General features: G+C 38.1%; 1 protein-coding gene and 1 long non-coding RNA gene across 2 annotated transcripts; one reads left to right on the plus strand and one right to left on the minus strand.

The window, feature by feature from the left end:
* Positions 1 to 816: 816 nt before the first annotated feature.
* Positions 817 to 1,814, minus strand: LOC108424835. The gene is made up of 2 exons (XR_001857649.1): positions 1,734 to 1,814; positions 817 to 1,060 (listed from the first exon to the last, which is right to left on the minus strand). It is a non-coding gene; the product is annotated as an uncharacterized LOC108424835 (long non-coding RNA).
* Positions 1,815 to 2,411: 597 nt separating this feature from the next.
* Positions 2,412 to 7,266, plus strand: trappc3 (trafficking protein particle complex 3). The gene is made up of 5 exons (XM_017694252.2): positions 2,412 to 2,585; positions 4,092 to 4,189; positions 5,568 to 5,667; positions 6,455 to 6,637; positions 6,740 to 7,266. Exons 1-5 carry the CDS (start codon positions 2,544 to 2,546, stop codon positions 6,857 to 6,859), a joined length of 543 nt encoding a protein of 180 aa, XP_017549741.1. The 5' UTR covers positions 2,412 to 2,543; the 3' UTR covers positions 6,860 to 7,266.
* The last annotated feature ends 19,876 nt before the right edge of the window (positions 7,267 to 27,142 follow it).

Below are 27,142 nucleotides of genomic sequence, written 5' to 3' on the forward strand. Positions count from 1 at the left end.
TTTAAAAGTATTTGAGGAAGACTGAGACATTTTTATACAAGCAACCCACACAGCTCTGCTACAAATGAAACTTTTGTTTCCAACACCCCCAACATTTAGAAACAATTCAGCTGAAAGCTGAGTTAAGTGCAAATATTATAGCTAACCCTGTGGATGGGGTTAGTTGTTACAGACTGAGGGGCTAGTTTAAAAACCTGGTAAATTGATGCAAACACAATGAATTCAATGCACTTCCATGTTATTCGAACTAGATGAGCTTTTTCAACAAAATGCATAAAATATTTAAGATTATTTTTTTACCACTGTAGAGGAGCGTATATCAGCACAATACATTTGAAATACATTTTATTTTCATGACATACTTTTGATCAATCTGTGCATAAAAAAATACTGTATTGAATTGACATGAAAGGTTTGAATTTACATAGACTTAATTTACATAGGAGACTTAATTCCCTTAGTATCACTGTTAAAATGAACCCCTCCATGTGAAGGCTGTGCTTCAGCCTTGTTAGCTCTTACTCTAAACTATTTATATGCTCAAAAGAGATAGAGATAGCTAACTACCAAACTACCAAGAGAGTGAATGAACATGTTTCACCATAAAATATCCATGTTTTACACCATGTTAGTTTGTACCCTGCTCTCCTCAATGCTTTGGAAGAATTCGTCTTGTTGCATTAATAAAAAAATATATAAGGCTATATCAAGTGTGCTTACAGTACTGATCTATCATTACTGGACACATTTATTACAAAAGTACAGTTCGTGGCAGACAGCCTACTTGGCTACAGAGAAAAATTAACAAGGCCATCAGAGTGAGGACAAATTTAATTTCATATTTACTGCAGTCATGTAGGCCATGCTATAAGTTGGAATCAATAAAAAAGGAGTCTTCATTGCTGACCCATGAGGCAATTTGGGAGTATCAAAATCAAATGAATAAGAGAGCTTTCACATACACACTACTATCTATAATGTGATACCATGTTGCTATTGGTTTCCTTCCCTCAGATGATTCCCATGTTTTAACGAGCATATCCATCATCCCCGGCCTGGGCTACATGCAAAAGACAACACAAAGAAAAAAAAACAAAACTGATAATGAGCAACCAGAGCTGGGATTTTTTTTCCCAAGCTAGATAAGCTGACTCAGCACAGCATGCTAAAATCCAAATCTGTTTCAGGGGTTCTGCAAATGTTTTATTGAAACAAATATGTAGCAGCCCTAATGGCCATTAAAGTAAATGCAACTGTTTAGATTTATAATGATACATTTGAGAAATACTATTTTGAGCTCTGCACTTTCCAGAACTGGACACCGCACTCATTAGTCATAATTACTGAACCACAAACAGCCCCAGAACCTGGGAACATGTATAAAAGAGTGGATGAAACAACTGGAACTTTTCTAAATTGGGCTGAATAAGATACTTTCCATACTTTCCTTGATTTCAGCTACAGAATACCTCCTCTGATCTTGCATTTGTGAAATCTGGATCATGTATCTTACAAAACACAAGTTATGCAGAAGTTATGGATATCATGGATACATGAATTTTCACTTTTTTTGTGAAATAAGTTTGATGTAGTAAGTAAACAAGATTAAAATTTAAAACAAACCATTATTTCCTCAGTCAACACAGTCCTCAGTCAACACATATACACATTAAACTGGACAACAGGCTATTGTGAATTAAGTGTTTTTCTGATGTCAGAACCATCACACTCACATATAGCATCCTATTCAGTCTGCAGTGGTTTCACCCCCCAATTCACGCTGAAGCCACAGGGAGTGTTTCAGCCTGGACCTGTTTTTTAAGTGAGACGCAAGACAAGACAGTCAATCAGAGCAGAGATTATTTACATATAGTAATCACAGTAACAAGAACAGTCTGTTTAATGGTGGTTGGTCATGCAAACGTGCATTATAACTTATGAAATACTACAGTATATATTAACACCATATCAAAGGGGAAAAAAACAGGTAAATGTAGGATATGGGCTCTTTAAGTTTCTAATATCCTCCAAACAACACAGCTAACTGTGTAATGAGCTATGTACGGCGAATACATGATGTTTTGAGTCTTGTGGCGTCGAGTCTCTCAAGTAATCCTCCTAGTAGTACCTGCTCCACCTGGGTGCCGCTTCTCTTTGCGTACACAGCCATCTGGTGGGGGGAAATGGAAAAGGTGGTCTTTCTTTTGAAACATAAGCTTCATGGCTAAAAGGTGCCAAATATCTATAGACTTTTTTCTCTGTCCTGAAAAAAAATGCAAAATAAACAGCAAACTGATCTTTGACAGGCTAGAAAAGTAAACACAAGCACGGTTTCCGATGCTGTAGTACGGCGTCATAGGACGGAGAAGCAAAAGACAACAACTCCCAAGAATCAACGCGAAAAACAACCTCCGACAAACGGGAAGTGATTCAGGAAGTAGCTTTGACATCGATAGCTATAGGAATACGAGCACGGTTTTAGCAGGCAAATCAATAAAATATAACTTGTAACCTACCCGTACACCGCCGAAATACAATACACCATGTCTAGGCAGTCCAACAGATCCACCGACAGCAAGAAGATGGTGAGAGCGTGTTTGTGTCTGTGTTGGTTTAGCGTTTAGCGCTAATGTTGGGGCTAATGGGATCCGTGCAGCAGTTAGCTTGGACTGTTTTGAACGAGAGTTTATTTAGTTTTCTGTCTGTTATTTATTTTGTTTGCTGCTGTGTCAAGTTCGAAAGTGTCTGTGAGCGGTTAGGTTAGTTCTCGGTCAACGTTATTAGTTATCTATTTCGTTAAAATCCCTCGGCGCTTTAGACCTTAACGATAGTAAAAATGAATGGCGGATGGCTTTCAGACAAGAAGATAAGCAGTCTTGTTTTTCTGGGAAGGTTTAAGTGCTTTAAATAGTAGAAATGTATATTCTGTGGCTTGCATTAACACATTGTCAACAAAAACCCAGTACAGAGGTTCTCCAAGACCTCCAAGACGTGGGAACCTCCGCTCTGTTAACATGTTATTGATGCATTTATGTTCATTGCCCATCACTAGTGTAGCTGTTTGTATCTACAAGAATGATAAAGTACACCCCGTCAATGTGGGGTGCCTGTACACAACAGTCCAACGGTAGAAACATTGTGTTTTCACATCACATCATATGTAGTACAATATTCAAGTTGGAACAGTGTCACGTTTTAATATTACTATCAAAAACTATGAACACGATGTTTTTGTTAATATTTGACATACTGTGCTGCTCTAAGTCCAGTTATTTAGGGCAAATTATTCTTTCTTTGTAAGTAAAATAATGTTCATTTCCATGATATGCTCAAAAAGCATCTCATGATGTAATGTCATGTAATTTAACATAATAACAATAAATGCTGTCATATTACCCACCTGTTGTAAAAAGTTCTTTTCTTTCTTTACAAATGACCGAACCTGAATGTAAATAAGCTGTGGGGACACAAGAATCAGTTCTGGGCCTTAATCTCAGATGCTGTGTTAAATACTTGTTTTTTTTACAGTACCAAATGGTTTAGGTTGTGCCGGCTACTGGTACAAGGTTATGTTAGGCCACAAGGAGGTGCCCAAGACTTTAAGAAGTGGGGAGTCACATGACGGGCTCAGCTAAAAGAATTGTTACCAGGAGATGGTTGTCAGTCCTCGAGTTGTCACTTTTGTAACACTTTAGACTGACTTATTAAAATAATGACGTTTTGCTGATTAGTTGAATTGTGTATGGAAGGGAAAATACTGAATTCTCTGGTACTCTGCCTGGTCTAAAGCAAGGGTTGATTTTATGGTAAGTGTCGTGTTACACATGGTTAACATCCTTCAGCCCTAGCGGTTCTTTCACACCTGCAAGAAAGTTTACATGGTGCCGTTGCATATAACGGTCAGAAAAAAGTAGGACTTTTTGTATTTAGTACTAACATGAAGGAATGTGACAATATGTAGGCTGAGTGAAAGTTATTTGCTTTAATAAAAAAGCTATTTTGAGGAAAAGAAAAGCAGGCTTTTAGTTAGTTGAAAATGCTCAGTAAAGTATTTCTTCCCTGAGTGGCTTTTTCCCTTTTCTCTTTAACAGAATTCTGAACTGTTTACTCTCACATATGGAGCCCTGGTCACTCAACTATGTAAGGACTATGAGAATGATGAGGAAGTCAACAAGCAGCTTGATAAAATGTAAGTCTCTCTCTCTCTCTCTCTCTCTCTCTCTCTCTCTCTCTCTCTCTCTCTGTGTGTGCAAGTATCATATTCAAATTTAATCAAATAGCATAGTTTAAAAAATATGTACACAGTTTACCACTTATCCCAGGTTTTGCTTCTTTTATTTTGTGCTGGAACAAGGCTACAAGGTAAATACATCCCCAGAAATTCTCACATCCCACTGAACCTGCTTGTTGATGTTCTTTAGATTACAGTCTTACTATGAGCTACAAAAATGAAGAAAAAAAAGCAGATACCTTGATACACACCTGTTGCCTAAACATGCTGCCCTTTACATTCATTTACATGGTAATGTTTTTATTCATTTTTATAGCTCATATTACATCATACTCTGGCCAGAATCAACACAGCATGCACAACCTTAGTAAAGACCTGGACACAGTTTGAGTGGGGTGTTTTGAGGATGTATTTACAGAAACAGTTTTGGTGTGTGTACTACAAAGTCCTAAGTCCAAAGTTAAAGAAGCAAAATTGGGAAATTATGTAAGTTAGATTTTTGCTGAACCATTTCTTTAACTTCACTCAAAGCCTTGCATTATTTCCAGGAAACGTTCATTGCATGCCTTTTTATTTGATGGCACATCTTGCAAGAACACAGTTGTGTCCGATCAGTTCACCAAACAACTGTAAAAAGGAATTTGTATTGTCTGCATTCTGCCTGCTTGTAGGTAGTGGATGGTGTGAGGTAGTCTGTTAGTCTGTCTGTGGTCTGTTAGTAGAATAAAGGAGTGAAATGTACCATTATACCCCTTTTGAGACCTCCCTGCCCACAGCATGATGTAAAATGAATAGAGCAACTGTGTGGCTAGAGTCCTGTCTTTTAAAATGGATGGCTCAATCCTGCAGTACACAGACGAATTCCACTGCCTGTTTGGAAAGGAACCAAAGCTAATGCTGATAATGATATATTGCTGTTAATATTCCTATGCTTGTCTTGTTACATTAAGGAACCTTTTAGAAGGTCTGGGTTTTTCATTGTAAAATAATTAATAGAAATCAATTAATAGCTTTAATTGCTTTAAAGCAATTCAACATTACTGGTGGATATAGCCAGTAAATCTTGTGCTCAGAGGTGGAGTTACTGATTCAGCCAAGATCTCAGTCCTAATTCCTGTTTGACATAACAAATGTGAAAGGAATTGATCAGAAGTTCTTTATCTCAGTGCTTGACATTTTAGCCCTGACATGACCCTGATATGAATGTTTTCAACCAAAACTGTAACAGTGTTATGAATTAAAAGATGTCATAAAAGATGAGGTTGTGTTTCTTCCGAAGTGCTTATAAAATGTTTTTTGTTTTCCTTCTTTTGTGTTTTTCTACCTAATTTTGAAGGGGTTACAATATTGGAGTGCGTCTCATCGAGGACTTCTTGGCTCGCTCCAGTGTAGGCAGGTGTCACGATTTCCGAGAAACAGCTGATGTCATTGCAAAGGTACTAGAACAATTCTCATACAAATTACCTTGTAAATGTGCAGCAAAGCAAGACTGCAATTTGAACTTTGGTCTCCAGCAGCCTGCAAAGTTTCTAAGCTTTCATCACTTGTGCTGTTGTTTAGATTTTTCTGAATCATGCAGGTGGAGAAATATTCTAGCCGTGCCACCATAAATTCAACCAGTCTGCCATGTGCAGTGTCTGAGGGACTCAAGTAGCCTGTTCCCCAGTGTTTGTTGTCTTTGGTCCATAATGACCAGATGTCCTGTTACTTACACCAGTTGCGAAACATTGCACTGCAGAAAGCGTTAGTTCACACTGAAAGAATGACAGTATTTTGCTCTCTCCCCCCACCCTGTTCTCTCTCTTTGCTTTCCACTGCGAGCCACGTTGTCAGATGTTAATCTACCGTGTGTCTGTTTGCACAGAGCACTGGGCTCCTGATCAGAATACTGAGTCTTTGAGCCCTCTAGCGCTTCCATTGCTTCCATGGGGAGAGTTCAAACAGCCACTCTGAGGTCAAGATTTCTGAGCTTTCTGTTCTCCACGATTAAAAATCTCACCCAGGTTATTTCAGCAGCTGTGGATGTCTTTAGGCATATACATCACCTACAAAGAATCTTCTAGACCTGCAAAATCATTTAAATATCACACTTGGATTACATCACCGGTTATTTAGGCTTTGTCCATTTCATATAGCCAAAGGCTTTTTTGTTTGTTTGTGTGATTGTTTTTTAAAAATGTATGTATTCTTTTTAAAAAAAAACAAACTGCTTTCAATGGACAGGTAGCCTTTAAGATGTACCTGGGCATTACCCCCAGTGTAACCAACTGGAGCCCTGCAGGAGATGAGTTCTCCCTCATCCTGGAAAGTAACCCCCTGGTAGACTTTGTGGAGCTTCCAGATAACCACAGCACTTTGATCTACTCCAACTTGCTTTGTGGAGTGCTGAGAGGAGCGCTGGAGATGGTAAAGAGATTTTAAGTGTGGCGTGTTTGTATATTGAAAGGAAATTGTCAAGTTGATGCCACCGTTTGGGACATGGTCAATTGTTTTGGTCTTTTTTCGCAGGTTCAAATGGCGGTGGATGTGCGATTTGCTCAAGACACACTAAGAGGAGACAACGTGACGGAGATCCGTATGAAGTTCATCAAGAGGATTGAGGAAAACTTGCCTGCAGGAGATGAATGAGGCTGTTGTGATGTGTTAGTGCTGGAGCAGCACTGGCCTCTTGCACCTGAGAGACTTCAATCATGAAATTTTGGTGGGAACCACAGACCTACAGTTCAGTCAAAAGAAACAGTACAAAGAAAAAAACAACTGAGCTCGTTTCCTGCTCCTCAGACATTGAAATACAGTACATCCTCACTCATCTTTTGTATTTTTTTTTTTCCTGTCTTTTTGGTTAAGGCCATTACAACCACCTGACACTTTTTTATCTTTCCTAACTCGTTAGATGTAAAGCTCTGTTCAAAAGTTCAAGAAACAAAATTCTCCAGCCCTTGTTATCGCTTGGAAAGTTCATATTGTAGAATGACTGCTGTTATTTTAAACTGAAACACCCTCTCCTAATATGTGATAAAACATTTTAACTTACATCCAGTGTTACTCACATTTGTAATAGGGGGAAAACAGTACCAAAGCTAAAGAAATTATTCACCACATTAAAGTTTCTTTATTTCTGCATCATAGATTTGCTGAGTGAAGGAAACAGAGGAAGTGTGTGCAGGCTTATTTTAATTTGGATTGTAATTGAGCACAGATGTACAGTGTATCCCCTCTAACTAGGGTTATCTTTATCTTCTCCCTTGGCCCCACGTTGGAAAGATTTTGTGGAATCTTGTGGAATTTGCATCTCATAGTTGGTCGTAACGTGTAAAAAGCCATGTGTGTCTTTTCTTTGGTTTTGTTTCTGTTGTAATTTTTTTATTTTTTATTTTGGTTAGTCATCTAAAGGATATGTGGCACATGTGAGTGTATTTATTTACAAATTAAATGTAATAAATTACTAACTGAATAGGTGTCTTAGGCCTCTCCGTGTTCCCACACTTGTGTCTTTTTAGGCCTGTAGCATACAAAATGCCCTTAAATTTATATACAGTTTAATCATTTTGATGCATTACGCAGCACAAAACTCTTTTATTTCTTATCAGCTGGTCACAAGCAAATTTTATCATCCATCTTAAAGCAACATGTTCAGAATGGGGCCCATGTCTAAGTGAGAACAGAGCTTCAGTCTTGCGTGGTCTGGTAGAAGACTTTATAGAAAGTGCAATGTTGTTGCGGTCAGTCTGGGAGGGGTCCTGTAGCTGTGTAGAGAATGGGACCTGTGTGCCTGGTGCAACTGCCGAGCCTGTGACAGGTCCCTCCACACGTATGTAATGAAGTGTTGTGGCACCACCCCTGCGCCTCTCCTGAGGTTATCAAGAAGAGGCCTTTACACTGCTGGAGACTGTTATACCTGCAGTGTAGCTCCACAGTGCAGCTGAAGTCAAACAACAATAACAAGGGCCTAATTTGTCTCAGATGTTTACTCAAGCAACATGGAAGCAATCAAGGGCTGCAAGTTCACCGGTGCGTGTGCGGGGCAGGGGTGTTTTTGGGAGCCAATGTGTTTTAACAGGGTGACTTGGGGGTGTGTAGACTGGTTTAGGGCATAGGGCAGAGATCATTGGCCATTTACTGAAAGGCGCTCATTTCTGTACCAGATGTTTGGGCCTAACACCTGTTAATGGCCTTACGTCATTCAGGAGTCTCATTTTCCAGCATTCCTCACCTCGTCAATCTCAAGTGGAAAGAAAATGACTGTTAATATGCTGTGCATCTTGGTTATGGAGCTAGGATTCCAATCTTAGAAGCTTCAGTCATATTGTGGTGGTGCTCCTTCTTATACATCTTTTCAGTCAACTTTGCAAGTAATGCTGTTAAAGATTTTTGAAAGTCTTTCAAAGTCTTTTGACAGCGTTTTCACCAATAGCCACTAGAGGTAGCTGTGAGTATTGCCGTTCTCTTTCTTGTCTACCCATGAGCCCTGTTCTGTTTTCCTTTTCAAATGTCATAATGCATAGGGTACATTCTAGGCATTTTTAAATGCTGGAGGCAGGGGTATTATTTACTGGATAAATCTAAGTGCTCTTCATTAATTCATTGACATTTAGAGAAAAAAAGGAGAAATTATGCAGAGCCTAATCGGAGATGAAAAATATGTTCCTTAGAGTGATCATTCCAGATTATACTGCAATAAATGTATTCAAGGTGTATATTGGAACAAGAGCAAGGAGGAAATGGCTTTGCACAGACGTTCATGTAAATCATTTGGCAGAATTAGACCTGTGTATCAGGGGGATATACAGCTGGGATTGTGTACTGTGTGAAAACCTCTATCATTCTTCCATATGCTCTCAGGAATTCCTTTCTGTATGTCTTTCTCTCTTCACTTTCTGCCCTATTTCCGTCTTTCTTTTCTTTCTTCCTTTCTTTGTTCTTGCCTTTCAGCCGTCTGCTAACTTTCCCCTGCGTCATTGTTCTGCCCTAACCAAACACAACTCAGCCATCATCGACCGTCACCAACACCTTTTAATGAACACAACTTTAAAATATAGGGCCTACAGCAATATCAGCGTAAGGAGAGGGATGGAGTCCATGTGATAAGTTGACTGTTTACTTGGTTCTGTTTGCTTTTAGCCCCTTTGTTCACTCCTACGCATATTCTCTACAAGTGATTATTATGCTAGGCTAATATTGCACATATTTCAGGGGGAAAAAATGTAGGAATTTGTAGGTTTACCCAGCTTGGTTTACTTTCTCCTCCACCTTGAGGACTTGGCTTCACTGGTTATTTTTATCTCTTCTGCCTCTGTCTCACGGAAGGTTCACAGCACACAAATGCATACAAGAGAAAACAGTTCTCAATATTTCAATATTGACCTACAGTTTGTCCAGTTTCGGCCACCGACCCATATAATTTTTCTCTGTACTTTTGAGGGAGTTTTTATTAAGACAGTTCTTGCAAGCAAGTAGCAAATGTTACAGACCTGAGATGATGCACACCAATCTAGTTTAAGCTCCCAAAATGCTACCATGTGGCTTTTATAGAAAACAAATGGGGAATGGCACGCTGAAACAATAAAGTTCTGTAGATGGCCTGGTGCTGGCCTACGGTTACTGAATCCCCCTCATCCATCCTCCCATCTCCCTTTCCCCACTCACTTTCTCCCTCTGGATCCACACTTTCAAGCCTTGCCAGGATGAAGGGATTGGCAGAGTGAGTTGAAGGGTGGAGAAAGGAGAGAAAGAGCAGAGGAAGGCAGCGAGCATTTGAGAAACATATCTTGTGGGAATATCAAACATGACTTACACTGCTGAGCACTAGTTTTGTACTGCAAGTCTCAAATTAAGGAGCAACCTATTAGTCTCTGGCCTGTGGGTTAGGTCTAATAAAGTTCTTGAGAATGCCAATCAACTGAGTAGAAGATGACACATGAAGACAGTTGATGCATGTGGTAACTTTTAGATGTCCAGAGAGCATGAAAACAAACAGTAATAGCAATACAGTAGGCTTTTTTTTTTTAGAGATGAAGCTTTAATAGTTCTTACCCTTTTCTCACTTTTGAGATGCATAAATAAATGCAGTGTATGTTATGTTTCAGTAGTACATTCTCAAAAGAACTATAAAAAAATTAGTTTGATGCATGAAGTTCTAAGAAATACCTTTAAAATGCAAGAACAGTGCAGCCACAACTATATAGAGATGGACATTGTAGAGTTGCAGTGCATAAACCCCTTATTACTAGGAACAGTGCATATCTGAGACTTCAGTGGTGTAAAAAGCATAAGCACTGGTCTACAGAGATGTGGGGAAAAGTAAATGGTCAGATTAGTCATCTTTCACCATATGTGAGCAAGCGCATGTGTGGCGTACACCAAGAGAACGTTACAGGCCTGAAGGCTTGACCACTTGAGTGAGTGGGTCTGGTAGCTCTGTTATGCTGTAGGGAGCATTTTGCTGGTGTAGTTTCAGTCCAGCTATGTCTTTAAAGGAAAGGTTCATTGCATATCAATATAAAGTTATTCTGATTGATAACTTTTATCCAATGATAATAGAATTCTATGCTGATGGGATGAAGACAACACAGGGGATGAGGGGTCATAAAATGGTGATTATGAGTGTGACATTTATTTCAATCCTATGTTATGACCTTTGCTTACCAGCTTTCAACCCAGTAGAACACCTATGGAAGACTTTTGAGCAATGTATTAGGCACCGCTCTCCACCATTATCAACAAAACTCCAAGTAGGGGTGTATCTTTTGGAAGAATGATGTTCTATCACTTAAACACATATCGAGAGACTTGTAGAATCTATACCAGGGTGCCCATAAGCTGTTCTTCTGGTGGCCCAAAACCATATAAAGACACTTTATATAGTTTTTTTTTTATTTGTCACGTATCTGCACATGTAATTAGCACATTTCAAAAGTGACTTGGCTCTCCTTTCAAATCTTGAACCTGTTTATCCAGTTTATTCAGGCCCAACACGTCACAGAAGAGGGATATGGAAGGATCATTGTTTATGAGGATTATAGCCTGGGGTCAGAAGTTGCACGTGACAGTTAGCCCTAGTCCTTACGGCTTTCGCTTTTGGTCTCCGCTGAGAGGGGAAACAGACAGAGTGACCAGGATATGAAGGGTCAACCATGATTTTCCACACCCTCTTCCTCATTCAAGTACAAGTTGAAAGTGCGGGTGTGGCACAATGCACTGCAGTTTTCTTTCAGAGTGCAATGATGCAAAGCCAAGCCAGACAGAAACAGAGGATGAAGGATGTGATAACTGATTCTATTATGGCTTTACAGAATTGGACCAGCTGCTCATGTGTACGATTCTTACATGCACTTTTGGGTCTTCTGGTTGTGGTAGTGATATTCAATTATTTCATGTTTTTAAGATTTAGCCAGCTTTTAATGGCATGTTCTCCTTATTGTAAGTTGAATATTTCTCTTAATTCAGAAATACAATAATCTTTTTTGTTGTTACTCTAAAGTATACGTACCAAAAAAGGTTCCATACAAAGGGTGCCATAAAAGAACTGTTTTGGTTCCCTAAAGTGCCTTCAAAAGGATAGTCCTTTTGAGAACCGTTTTTGTAAATAAGACATGTGCATGATAAACCTTTCTGAAGTTTAAAGTTCTAGGAAGAACCATTACACTGATGTAACACCTAAGGATCATTAAATGGATCTTAGGATGTATTTACTGCTTCTACACACTGTCTTCTCTTTTAGGCACACCTATTTTGTCAGTCCACTTTGTAGATGTAAAGTCAGAGATAGCTCATCTGTTGCTGTTTGCGTTTGTCATCCTCAAGTCCTTCATCAGTGGTCACTGGACACTACCCACAGGACACTGTCGGCTGTATCATTTTGGCAGGATATGTAAGGGTCCTAACCATTAAAGAACCATTAAAGGGTAAAAAGGGGATAAAAAGTATGCAGAGAAACAGATGGACTACAGTCTGTAATTGTAGAACTACAAAGTGCACTTTTATGGTGAGAGGACTATACATATAGTTAGCCGTGTTCAAAAGTTTGGGCACCCCTGGAGTGCTTTGGTTTTGTTGATTTTCTAATTGAAATACATTAGAAGTAAGTAATAAGCCATTTTTCTTTTAACTGAGCCCTGCGTTCCCAACATATGATAGAAAAGCTACCTTTCTATCTTGTCTACTTTTTTTATCTTGTCTACTTTTGTCACAATGCTTTCTGTCCAAGTTATATTATCTCTGGTTCTCTTCTTACTTTATACTTTATGGTAGTTTATTATTTTGAATTTAGTTTTCCATTTCTTAGTCTTGTGACCTTGTCATTGATGTAGATAAACATTGTACCTGAGGCTCATGCTTATGAATGTGCCAATGTAAGCATATATTTAAATCAGTCTTCTGGACAATTTCGAATATTATAATTCCTATTGAAAAATCGGTATGCAGGAGTCCCAAAATGCTCTGGACTGAAATCAAACCATGCTCACACTGTCAAGTTTACATGCATAAGAAAGGCAGACCTGTGTTCCATATGCACAGAAACAGTGCTCAGGCCTATAGTGCTCTTAGAGTCAAGACATAAGCTGCTCTCTACTGCATCACAGGTAAGAATGAAGGTCAATAAAATATAAAAGATAAAGGTAAACTCTGCAAAAGGTAATACACCCTGTGTTTACATTTGTTGTTGTATTTTTGGTGGGTCTGTACGAGGATTAAAGGAGTGTTCTATCAACATCAAATGGACAGATTAATTACATGACTGTGCTATTCAAATGAAACCCCTGTGCTTTGATTTTTGCCAGTGAAATTATAAATGCTCCAAAAACAATTACTTGAATATTGAAACTTAAGCTCAAGCCATTTTCTCTTAAAGAGAGAACTGTCTCAGTCGCATGTTTTCTCAAAGTCTATGTAATTATTAATATGACCACACTTGGAAAACCAAATATGCTGCGACACAGTACTCCATCACTTTAAAATGGCTGGCCAGTGATGTCATTACACATCTGCTTATTTTGACCACTCCTGCATGTCAGAGCTCACAGTTATGTATGAGGTGGGTAGCTGTATTTAAGCTTTAGGTTCATGTCTAATAAACCAGGTCCAGACACACCCATTACCCCTTTCATGCTTCAATAATGTACTTCATCTTCATTTCTTTCATAGAAGTACAAACACATTCCATCTCAGGGCTTGAACGAGGTGGAGCTCTTAGAGATACATCTCACTGTGGATCACAGTGTAATTCAGCTAGATCTTATTTACGCCAAAAGAAAGAAATATCTTTTCCTTTTCCCCATCTCTCTTAGTTTATTTGTGATTCTGTGTATGCTGGGCTGTTCTGCAAAAGAATGTTCTGGAAAAGAGGATGGAGCTGTGGAGACCAGAGTGGTTTCTGTCATGAAGAGCTGGAATGCTGAAACAGGCCCAGATGAATAAGTCACCATGGAAACAGAGTAACATTTCTCAAGTAACTTGTGTACACATTGTTCCATGTAAGACTTACCCACTGAAAGGAAGCATGGTTCTAAATGAGGTACCCTGGGCATAGGCACAGTCCTGCCAAGTTACAGTTATGATGCCATGTAATGAACTGGTTGGATTCATAGTAGCTTGATTATTTTTTTCTCTGTTTTCTCTTAATACAGCCTGTTTTATTGTGCCCTATTAAGTATAATGATTTATCCCATGTGTGCATGGAAAGTTTGTTTAGGCAGAACTAATGTTTTGGATTTATCCATTGATACATCAAATTATGTTCCACTATTCAAAGAAAATTGCGGATTTGTCATTTGAAACATAAGCTTCTCTTAGGAACTTATAGAAGCCCCACTTATCCAAATTTTGCTAAAATCAAGGGGCTCCCAAATGCGGTCCTGAGGACCCTATGCTCTGCACATTTTGTTTTCCCTGATCTACACACTTGACCCAAGACATGAGAGGTCCTGTGAACTGACTTTGGGAACCCCTGCCCCAGTCCACATGTCCCAAATATCTCTTTTTGGATTGATTATATTTGTATGTTCTGCCTATGGGCCTTACAGTAGTTAAACCCTGCCCATTCACATTAAAGTTATAAGAAGTGTTTTAAGGCTGCTGGACTGCTTTTTGAATTAGGCACATTACAAGAAAAGCCAGTTATAACAAATATCATTTACATGTACAACCCCAATTCCAATGAAGTTGGGACATTGTGTAAAACATAAATAAAAACGGAATACGATGATTTACAAAGACAAGAATTTGATGCCTGCAACACGTTCCAAAGAAGTTTCTCAACATGCAATTGCAAGGAATTTAGGGATTTCATCATTTACAGTCCAAAATATAATCAAAAGATTCAGAGAATCTGGAGAAATCTCTGTAAGTAAGCGGCAAGGCAGAAAACCAACACTGAATGCCCATGACCTTCGATCCCTCAGGCGGCTCTGCATTAAAAACTGACATCATTCTGTAACGGATATTACCACATGGGCTCAGGAACACTTCAGAAAACCATGGTCAGTGAACTCAGTTCGTCGCTCCATCTACAAGTGCAAGTTAAAACTCTGCCATGCAAAGCGAAAGCCAAATATCAACAACACCCAGAAACGCCGCCGGCTTCTCTGGGCCCGAGCTCATCTGAGATGGACTGATGCAAAGTGGAAAAGTGTCCTGTGGTCTGACGAGTCCACGTTTCAAATTGTTTTTGGAAATCATGGATGTTGTGTCCTCCGGGCCAAAGAGGAAAAGGACTGTCTGGATTGTTATCAGCGCAAAGTTCAAAAGCCAGCACCTCTGATGGTGTGGGGGTGTGTTAGTGCCCATGGCATGGGTAACTTGCACATCTGTGAAGGCACCATTAATGCTGAAAGTTCCCAAACTCTTATTGAGTGTTGTTAAAAGGAAAGTTGACGTAACACAGTGGTAAACATGCCCCTGTCCCGACTTCTTTGGAATGTGTTGTAGGCATCAAATTCAAAATGAGTGAATATTTGCAAAAAACAATAAAGTTTATCTGTTTGAACATTAAATATCTTGTCTTTGTAGTGTATTCAGTTGAGTATAGCTTGAAAAGGATTTGCAAATCATCGTATTCTGTTTTTATTTATGTTTTACACAAGGTCCATTGGAATTGGGGTTGTATAGGTACAACAACAAAAACTGCATGGTTAATTTTAAAGGATAAAGGGAGTTGAAAAATGGTCTTTTGGACTGTCTTTGGTGCATATGTCTCACACAAATGTCATAAGTGGACACTACGGGGAAAGAAGTACAAGACAAATGTAGAATATGGGGCCTGTAAAAATGCCTCTCAGTGACCCAACCAGTTCCAGGTTAAACAAACTGTGATTATCCAAGTTTGCAATATAAAGACTGTCCCTTCAACTGAAGTTTGGTCTGTGCAATATGAATTCAAGAAGAGACCTCAGTCCCAAAGACCACTGAGAATTATTAATATTTACTAGAACCACATGAGTGTAGTCTTGCTGTGTAGCTGTGAAGAGACATATTTGTCTAAGTGATGACAGCTAGAAGAAGAGACACGCTGACCCTCAGCACAGAGCGCCGGCGACAGTCCAACAATACTAAAGGCTGCCCGCATCGGCAGCATATGCTCAGCAGAGCCCCTCCACTAGATCTCCACAGTGGTTGTTATGTCTGGGTCGTATTTGAATCTCACAACTCTTGAGCCAATCTATTTCTAATTGAAAAAAGGTACCTGCTCTATTGGGTCTCACAGGGTTTCTTTCAGCATCTTTATGAGATGAAGTGAAGGAAGCATATGTATATAACATACTCCTTCTCTCACACACATGTGCGAATGCATGCATACTTGCATAGGCATGAACACATCTATGCAGTCTCCACGGAGCTCTCCAAATGCAAATACCAAAACAATGCTACAATGCTCACATTATATTACTGCTGGAAGGTACAGGGTGCAGACAACAATATATATTTATATATACACACACACACATACACACACACACGTATATATATATATATATATATATATATATATATATATATATGCAAATACATACATATATGCAAAAGTTTGAGTACTCTTGGTGAAATTACATATATTTTTTACTTTTAACTTTAAAAACCAGTTATTAAAATATAAAATAGCAGAGTATTTTACATATTTGATTTACTCAAAATATAGAAAAATAAAATGGTGATACAACCATGGGCTCCTCTAAACAGCTGGCTGATGGTCTGAAAATGAAATTAACGAATGCTTACAAAGCAGAGTAAGGCTATGAAAAGAATATCAAAGTGTCTTCCAGCTCTGAATTTTCACTCCCCAAAGTGTCATGAAGAAATGTTAAGGGGAACTGTGGCAGTCAGAGTAAGTTCTGTAAGACTAATAAGTAAGTAATAAGTAATATGTAAGTTGGCCAGAAAGGCAAAGCAAGAAGCCCATATGACCGCAAAGGACCTAAAGGAAGGTTTAGCTAACAAAGGAGTGGTGGCACACCATTCTACTGTGCAGTGTTGCTTGCCTAAACATGATCTGCATGGAAGAGACATTAGAAGGAAATCTCACAAGTTAGCATAACAACATCTGGTTAAGCCAGAGACATTTTAGAAACACACTCTATGGACTGACGATCTAAAAATTGAACTCTTTGACTTTTGTTTGGAGAACAAAAAAAGCAACATCTGATGAAAACAACAACCTACACACTGTATTCTGCTTTGAGGCTGTGAAGCATCCAGTGCCACAGGATACAGTGCAAAAACTACACTAGATATCAGCAAATTCTAGAAGCAAATGTGATTCCTTTAGTCGGGAAACTATAGCTGAAAAGTGGCTAGTTTCTATGAAAGTACAATGATCCAAAATTGTAAGGTGTCCAAAAATGTCCAACAATTACTTTTAGATTTTTTTTCTATTTTTAAATTAAATTTAAAGAAACTATACATTAACATTTGCAGAAAATGTAGTTTGCTGCAGTTTGTGTTTACTTGTTTTCACTTCATAAATCAACACAATATGTGCACACAAACACGTACATTTTAAGCATACTGACAGGACTCCTCTAACAGGGTCATGTGTTGCATAGCATGCTGGGAAAGTTCAATACCTTTTACAGTGGTGAAGTGTCAGGCCTGCAGGCCACCGTGTCTACATATGACTGGTGAAAATGGAGTCCTGAAAGCTTGTGTTGTTGATTTAACATTTTATGCATGACATTGTTATTTCAGAGTTGTTTTCTTGACCTTCATTAGTTTCTCCACACCTTAAGCAGAAACAGCTATGTGTTTAACAACACATGTTCACAGAAAGAGTGCTAGAATTTCTGCTTATTCCTTTTTTTATGGTTGCTACCTTCTAATGCCTTAATGACGCTTCTCAATATATAACTCTAGCTAGAATTTCTCAAATGTATCATAATAGGCATAAAAATTAATTAGAACAAAGACAAGAAAAAAAGCATAGATCACATTTTGATTTTAAGTCTAAAATACTTTTGACTTAAGTATTATGTAAAGAGTGTCAGGCAAAAGAAGTGCGGAACAAATTGCATTATTAAGGTGTAGCTGGCACTTTGTAACTGTCATCTAGGCAAGTCTACAGCCATGACAAAAAGGACTAAAGCACAGTCCACAGTCTCCTAGAGGCATAAATGAAACTAGATGAGAAATATTGCATTAGGGAAATGTCAACAAGAGGTAATGCTTAAGAGCTGTTTAAACATGTACATGGTTAACAATAACTTATTAATCCAGAAATTGCCAATAAAGTGGTTTGGTGAGCATGACAAGCACAAAAGTTGATGTTTTTCTTGATGAAAGATCGGTGTGGTGAAACATGTTGAGGTTCTTGAAAGACAACCAAAGACCCACCATGACTTATTGCTTGCTACTATTAGCTGCTAGACTTTATTGATAGTTAGCAGCATTTCCATGATGTGGTCAGTATACTATATGCCTACACCATGTCCTTTTAACACATCATCATTCCAGAGGTGCTGTACATTAGCAGGCTATTCATAATGAAAGCCTTACACACATGAGCAGAAATTCTCTGTTATTAATACTTGTGCATACTTGTACCACCATACAGGCAAAAGCCGACTATTATAAATCCGTCAGCCAGCAGTGAAGGATAACTTAGACTCCATGGTCTACACAGCCATGAGAGGTAGGTTTGATGGTATAGATCAGTAATCTGACAGTGTAATGTTCTACAGGTCTTCCTGGCATTAAAGATCATATATCATAGTGCAATGATGACAAACTTTGCCTTGAAAAGGAATTGAGAGGGCTCATATGTGTTAAAAACTAAACTAAAAACCTAAAGCTTATGGGTCTAGGAATATCAAGGAACAGCATTCTACAGAGCAATGGTTCAACAAGGCAGTCAAAGCTACAAAGACCAAGTACTTTTCCAAAAACAACCACAGGGCTCCCTCCAGAGTCTCACTAGCTTCAGATGGAAAAGTCCCCTGGCCCCCTCATTCCTCACTCTGGTCAACCAGCTAAATCAGTTTTACTGCTGTTTTGATCAATGTTCCTCTCCCACCCATTCCTATGCCTCTAGTTCCCCTCCTCTCCATTGGTGCTATTGTGTACATTCATTTCCATTCCAGCCCCACTCTTCCCTCACTCTCCTTTCTTGTTGTCAAAACTAAGGAGATCACGAGCTCTTCATAAAACAGAACATCAGGAAAGCAGCTGGACCCAACGTGTTTCTCCTGGCACTTTAAGGCACTGTGTGGCTCTGTTAGCTTCCATACTCACAGACATTGTCGACCACTCTATACAACTAAAGTACCTACATGTTGTTATAAACCTGCATGATTTAAACTTTAGCAATCATTCCCAAACAGGACAAATCAAGCAACATCATTGACTGCAGGCCAGTAGCCTTGTGACTGCTGATTATGAAAACTTTTAAGCAGTCAGCCAACCTTAAATATGTCACAAACGTCCTCTGGTATCCTTTATAGTTTCCCTACAGTGCAAAGCACTCTTTTCAGGATGTGGTCAGTATACTATATGCCTACACCATGTCCTTTTAACACATCATTCCAGAGCTGCTCTACATTAAGTTGTCCTAACTTGTCATACCCCTCTCCCCTAAACCTGTCAATGCATCACTGACTGCTTGACATATAAGATGCAGTATGTATGTCTAGGCTCCCATTTGTCTGAACCCCTGTCCAAAAGTCCTGGCACCCTTCAAGGCTGTGTGCATTTTTCACTTCTGTTCTCACTGTACATTGACTGCTGTTAAAAAGGTGCACCCAACACAGCTTTGACACAGCTTTAATAGGCTTTATTTTTAACAATAAAGCCTCTATCTATAAGAGTTGGTGTGTACAAAAAATATGGTGGACTTCCATTAACTCCTTTTTGCCTTTCACTAGAAATATATTGAAATTAGTGACAGAATTTAGTGACATTATTTTGGCACTGTACTGAAAAAGAGCAATAACTGATGAGGGAAAACTGCAACTTGCATACACACACAAACACACACACATACACACATGCATACTAAGTTTCATCATATTACAATAAATTCCTACATGTACCTACAACAAAATCGGTTTTATTTCATTCAGAACACTAATCTGAAACTTTTGAATAGTAATTCCAAACATTTTAAAGGAAGCACATATAGTCACATTTTTGAAGGGTTTCATTCCGAGATGCATTATATACCACCTTAAATAAATATACATTTTTTAGTAACATAGGTTGCTGAGAGTGCATCTTATACAAGAAATCAATGCTATATTACCATTTCAGAAAAAAAGGCATGAAAGGTATCCCTTTTGTCACTGGGGTGGTAGCCTCAATGGTACATCTAAATACCTTTAGTCAGGGAACATAATTGTACCATAATCCATCGAAATTATATTTTGTATTTGTTGTATTGACTTAATACACCCCCATCTGGTCTCCAGACTTTATTTTATTGTTCTATTTTTAAAAATTAGGTTATGAAAATGTGCAAATATGTACTTTTCACCTCAGAAAAACTTATTTCAGGTGCACAATTGGATGATGCATTAAATGTGTGCAGTTACATGTTTGTTACTAACCTGGAATCATTTTAAGGATGTGACATCCTTTGGATTTTTTTTTACCAAGCTGACCTTTCCAGGATGTAGAGATGCTTCAGGTGTTTCCGCTACAGATGTGAAGTTCAGGGGTGAGCAATTTTTGACGACAGCTTTGCTGACAGCTGATGTCACATAGGAAGAGAGGAGAGGCCAAATGTTGCGTTTCCTGAACAATGGAAATTCTTTTTTTCCTTGCATCTTCCAATTACTTTTTTGTGAATTGGCATGTAAGTCATTAAAAGCACTTCCATTCTCTTCCTGCTGGGTGGTTAAAGGTTCAGTTAAAAAAAACCCTGGAAACGTTGCAGATACATGAAGGTTTGGTTTCCCATGCTGCAGTAGTTCCATGACCTTGTCTAATGAGTGAATTTCAGTAATTGGCTTCTATTATCCTTATTTGGATGACTAAGATGAAACAAAGCTGACAAAAAAAAAAAAACTGGTGAATAATGGCCATCGATTTCACAACTGTCTGGTGGAGAAATATGAGCCTCACCTACACTTTCCCTGTTTGGTCTCCATGAGAATTTTACATGGAAAGTAGAGAGCTGTTTTGGACATCTGCATTTTCATAGCCAAAAGACTTTTGTTTGAGTTCAAGTGCAGAGGCAATCTCATGTTTGAAACATAGTGTCAGAGACAGTTTAAAGGTTTTCACGCCAGTTTGATGCTGACATGTGTTTCAGCTATGATGTCATATGCGTACACTCTCCCTACAAATCCGAACATGGAAAAACTATGTCTATGGCCAAATAGTATGTAAAGTTTCCTTTTTAAGCTCATATTTGTTTGTTTGTCTGTCTCTATAGGAAGTTGCTTATTATTTGCTGGTATCTTCTTTTGCATGTGCCCTTTTCAGTCATTTATGATGTTATTTATTTTTCACGATGTTTGACTATACAGGAAGATTAGTATTGCTGCAGCAGAAGTTAAAAAATGTGAAGGGAAAACCAGGGAGTGCATGTATTCCCCTCATATTCTCGTCAGTGGAAAAAGAAAAGGCAAGGAGCCAAGGCTCTATCGAGGCCTAATTATGGATCCCAGATGAGTAAAAGCCACAGGAAAACCCTGGATGCATTCTTTCATTACATGGCCACATTTGGCATAGGCCTCTACCACTATAGCACCAATTTCTCCACTCCTTGAACTCTTTCTTTTAGATGTTTCATAAATATGTATATCTCAAGAAAAGGCAAAGATAGTTTAGGTAGATGTTAGAGGGAGAGAAATCCTGTTGATCTTTTGGGTATTTCCAAAAAGAGCAGGCAACAAAGAGAAGAAGCCAGTTAACTGGAGTAAATTGGTGCTGCACCACAGATAAAATTTTTCCTTGAAAAGAAGAAATTTGGTGGGATTTACTACAGGCTTATATCTGTGTTCTTACCATTCTGTAGCAAGAACCATGCAGACTTTACAAATGTTCATTGGTCCAAATTCATGAGCCAAATTCACTTAACATGGGGAAGAATAGAGAATAATAATAATAAAAATAATAATCTTTATTTATATAGCAATTTGAGCTGCCTCTGGCGTGAAAAGTGCTATATAAACAAAGAGTCTTTACACACAGGTTTTGTACTTCAGGTTTGATATACAACAATTTTTAGCTTCGCATAAAAAAAAATTCTCAGAATTTTAGTTCCAGTAATTTAATTATCAGTATTTTAGTTTTTTCATTATTTTTTGTAGAAATTTTTGACATCCACTGTGAAATATCTGACACTCAACTAGTAAGCATTTCAAAAGTCTTATTTATCAAAAGGAATGGAAATTAATAATTATGTTATCAGCATAGCTATGAAAATTGATATTATGTTTCCTAATAACAACACCTGGAGGTATCATGTACAAACAGAAAATCAAAGGCCTTAAAATGGAACCCTGTGGGACTCCAAAAGAAATGTTAAATTTTTTGATGAATGAAGAATGCATAATGGAAATTAGATAAAACTGTGTTTTCATAAATCAACTTTCATAAATCGGACAATGGCTATGATAAATAGCTACACATCTGAAAAAGCCCATATTCACTAATAAGGCAGTAATTAGGACAAGCAGAATTGTTAAAAGGGCAAACATTTTGACAAGGATCATGGTTGATTTGCAAAAGATGATGGCATTTTGAGGTTACTAAGCATGCAAAACTACACTTAGACAACACCTTCACGCCAGCACTCTATTTGAAAGGTGCAACAGAACAAAGCTGTTTCTTTTATGTAACCACAAACATAAGTGCCTGGGTTTTGCTAGACATCATGGGACTTTAACAGGAACTGGGTTCTGTGTCCAGATGAGACAAAAATAGAGCGTTATGGCAGCAACTTAAGATGGTTTTGGCAGACAATGGAGGACGGTTATTGAGAAAATAACCTAATCTCCACTATTAAGTATGGTGAAGGATCTGTGGTGTTTTGGGGCTGTTTTTCCTCTAATGACTTTTGGAACTTTGTTAGGATACATGGCATCAGGGACTCCTTAAAGTTCCAAGAGATTTTAAATAAAAGTCTGTTAGTCTCTGCCAAAAAATTTAAATTGAGTTAGACAGACAATGATCCATATCATCCAAATCCACACAAAAAAACTCAAAAATTATTCAGTGACCAAGGATTTTGACATGGGCATCTCAGTCCCCTGACCAAAACTGTATTAAAAAACTGTGGGGTAGAGCTGAAGAAGAGAGTCTAAAAGAGATGGCCTAGGATTCTGGAGGATCTGGAGAGATTCTGTGGTCTCAAATTGCTTGCACTGTTTGTTTTTTCAAATCTCATTAAGAATTATAGGAGAAAATTCATTGCTGTTTTGATGACAAAGGGAGGCTGCACAAAATACTAAAAGGCAGGAATGCCAACAACTATGACATGATTTTTTTAAATAAAAATCTAATTTGTCTGACATTGCATCGATTGCATTGATAAACACACTTAGAACATAGTTGGGAAAATGTGTTGGCCTATGTGGTATTGTACATTCCAATGTAAGTAGATGAAACAATAGAGAATTGTTCACAAATATCAAACCACAGACCATATATTTATAGTTGTATAGTAAAATGTTTTAGCAAGCATAGTGAATGAACTATTGAGTGAGTATAGAGTGAACAGTCATAGAGGTGCTGGTCTCTTTGTCCTTGAGGAATAAAGATGCTTTCAGCACAGCAGTGCATTGAGGAACCTGACTAAGATTATACATTCACACTTTGAGTCCCAGAATTTACTGTACGTTATATTATGAGCCAATTTCATAGTGTTAACTTATCATGATTCATTCAAATTCAAATCATATCATCACTATGTTGCTGCAAGAGATAGACCAGAATGCCATTTTACCCAAGTCCCAGACTTGTCAATAACATCATCTGCTGTTTTAACAGCACGTTATCTCAGTCACTCTGGCTATTCCCTCCATGTCCTGTCGCACCACACTGTAGGCCACTGGGTGCGCCATGGGAAAGGAAGTAAGCAGGAAGGCCTTTTCTGAGCAAAGTAAATATTATCAGTTAATCCAGGGGTAGAAGTGCATAGTAATTCCTGCACCACAAGTACAGATCTTACACTGATAAATTAGGACTTTATGTCCTGCTTGAGAAAACACAGACAGTTTTAGTAAATAAAGAATGACCTGGGCAGCATTCCATGAAATCAGCATACATGGAAATATCAGCTAAGAAAAAAATTAATGTTTTTATGATGGAGGAAGTGGTAAAAATTGAACTAGCCATATTTTGCTGTCACAGTGAGGCCATGGAATCACTCACAGGAGAAATTCATTTCATGTCGGTTGAGTTTTGTGTTCTGACAGTGTTATATTACGTAAAACATTTTGATTGGAATAAGTGAAAATAAGATTTGTGAACATGTTAAACCAATCTTGGGACACTGCAGCACTCCAGTGAGAGTTTCTGAATGTAGAAAGTTCAAGTTTACAGCCAGGCAAGCACATAACAGATGGCCAGATGCTCTCCCTTATTGCGGCTGAATTCTGCCCAGCTGTCAGTTTTCTCATTATATTTAAGGTTTTACGTTGAAACATGGGGACAAACATTGAATCAATCAAGCTTGTTTGTTTTTGTTTTTTTTAGATGGCAGGAAAAGGCTCAAAAAGTGTGAGGCTTTACATTGCTCCCTAAATTATACCATGACATTACATGTCTGGAGCCCTTTTTTGCCTTGAGTGGTATTATTTTTCTTGTGTTTTATCATTTTCTCTTTTTGGAATAACAATAATTTTCTAGTTCAGTCAATCCTAGTTTAGGGACAGTCATGTACCAATATCACCACATGGGAATGAAGGTAAAAGTGCTATTAAGATTAAAATAAATTTATAGATCTTCTCTTAATCTGGAGGAGAAGTAATAATTTTATGTTGTTTTCTGTTATCGTATTCACTAGTTCTCCTAACTTGAGTTGTGACATCTTTTTAGTCCAAAAAACAGTTTATTACAATAGCTTTATTCCAATACTGGAGATTTAGTATCTCTGATTCAGTTTTAGCCCAAATGGTTGAGCCGAAAATTCTAATCCTTGCAGATTAGAAGCTAATTCCAGCTTTGTTTAAATTTGTGCAGTAATGGAAATAAAAAGATTCTTAAAAGTAGTACTGGAAATTGCAAAAACAAAGGTCTTTCAGTTTTTTAATACCAGTTTTTTTAGCACTAACCCTAACCCAAGCAGGTTAAAGCTCCCCCATAAAGTTTGCAAAATACACTATATGATCAAAAGTATGTGGTCACATCTCCTGATTATTGAGTTCTGGTGTTTCAGCCACACTCATTACTAATAGTGGACTAATAGAGTCCACTATTAGTATACTCTAATATACTATTAGAGCTCAGTGATATTAATCGGACAATGCCATAGGATGACCACAAGTCAGTTCATGGAATTTCTAGACTGCTCAATTGTAAGTACTACTATTGTGAAATAGATGTGTCTACAGCTAAACCAGGTGATTTGGTGACAACTCAGCATTAATGTTTTGGGATGGGGTATCCACCAAGCCTATATTGGTGTGGTGGTCACATACTTTTAGCCAGACTGTGTATTTGACAGACTCCTCTATGTTGACAGAGCAGCCAACCTTTCTTAGCAACTAGCTAGTTAGGCTCTTCAGCTAAGGTTATATGTAAGTTATATATTGTGATACTGTAGAGTGGTCATTAATAGCAAGAGAAATCACAATAGTGTTATTCATAGAAAGACAAAAGATTTGCTCTTTTTAGTGACCTACACTCATGGAAAAGAATGGACATGAAAAAGACAGTTATGGCTATGCACTGACATAGAGATAACATGGAGAAAAAATTATAACCAGGTGCAGTTTTGAAAACTTGCTTCACTCTGTTGGTGTCTGGGTCAAATAATGTGTAATGTTATGCACTGAAATTTTATGTGTCCATATGTGGAAGCTTTCTGATCAGTCAGTTATGTGAAATAAAGTTGGATGGCCAACAGATTTTAGCGGTAGCCAGTGTCACCTGAGCCATCCCTTTGGTTTCACTTCAGGCTTTATGTATATGCTGTACAGTACAGTTATATGTGAAAGTTTGAATTCCCCAAATTCTTTTGCTCATTATGTTAAATTCAGCAAATAAACACTCGTTGTGCCTTAAGACATGCAGAAGTGCGAGTTTCCCATAGAGGGCAATCAAAACATGTAATTTAACCAGGAGCACCCAAACTTTTGCGTTTGACTGTATCTGAGGGCTGGCATTGTCCCGTGCCATGCTTAATTGTCTTATCTAGACTTCAGTTAGTTCATAAGCCACACTCAGGAGAAGAAGGGTTTTTACAGTGTACAGGTTTTACTTAAATATCTGAAGTACTTTAAATCACAGTAAAATGAAGATTCAGAAAACTGACTGTTTTATATCATTATGAGAGGATGATTTCTGTGACATTTGTACTGATTATAATAATATCATCATTACCAGTGATCTCTGGTGCTCACTTATTCAGTGCTTCTGTTTAAAGTTTCTTCTGTGTATTAATAGTAAGGCTTTTACATTCATGTTGTATGTTGAAATCGACCTTCCTCTGCCTAGTTAGTCTGCTGATTTGCTGAAGTCATAACATTTGTTCAGGTTTGGGTAAAAATGTGTCCAAACCTGTGGCAGAAACTGTGTCATATTTGATTTATTTATTAAGGATGTTGTTGAATGTTATGTTTGTTATATATGTTATGTTGTGTTATTATATGTTATACTGGAGTTGCATTTCACTCTCATGAATCATTTTTTTATGATACAGTCCTGTGAAAAAGTATTTGCCCCTTTGCTAATTTGTCACATTTAAATGTTTCAGATCATCCAACTATTTTAATATCAAAACACAAAATGACAAAACACAAAATGCAGTATTTAAATGATCATTACATTTACCGAAGATTCATTCAAAACCTATATCACTCGTGTGAAAAAGTAATTGCCCTTAAACCTAATAACTGGTTAGCAGTAACAGCTGCAGTTAAGCGATAACTTGCGATGAGTCATTTACATCACTGTGGAGGAATTCTGGCCCACTTGTTACAACATCTCAATGGGATTCAAGTCAAGACTTTGACTTAGTCACTCCAAAAGCCTTCATTTTCCTTGCTTGTGCACGCTTGCTTGTGTGCTGCAGATCATTGTACTGCTGCATAACCGAAATGTGCTTCAGCTTTAGGTCACAATCTGATGTGCGGATATTCTCCTTCAGGATTTACATGTAGAGAACAGAATTCATGGTTCCATCATTCTAGGTTCCAACCATCCATCATCTAGGTTCTGCAGAGGCAAAACAGCCCCAGACCATCACCAACATCTCCATCATGTTTGACTGTGGGTATGATGTTCTTATGGTGTTACCTCTACACAAGATGCAATGGG

Source organism: Pygocentrus nattereri, chromosome 27 (genome assembly GCF_015220715.1).
Source record: "Pygocentrus nattereri isolate fPygNat1 chromosome 27, fPygNat1.pri, whole genome shotgun sequence".
In the NCBI taxonomy this organism is placed as follows: Eukaryota; Metazoa; Chordata; class Actinopteri; order Characiformes; family Serrasalmidae; genus Pygocentrus; species Pygocentrus nattereri.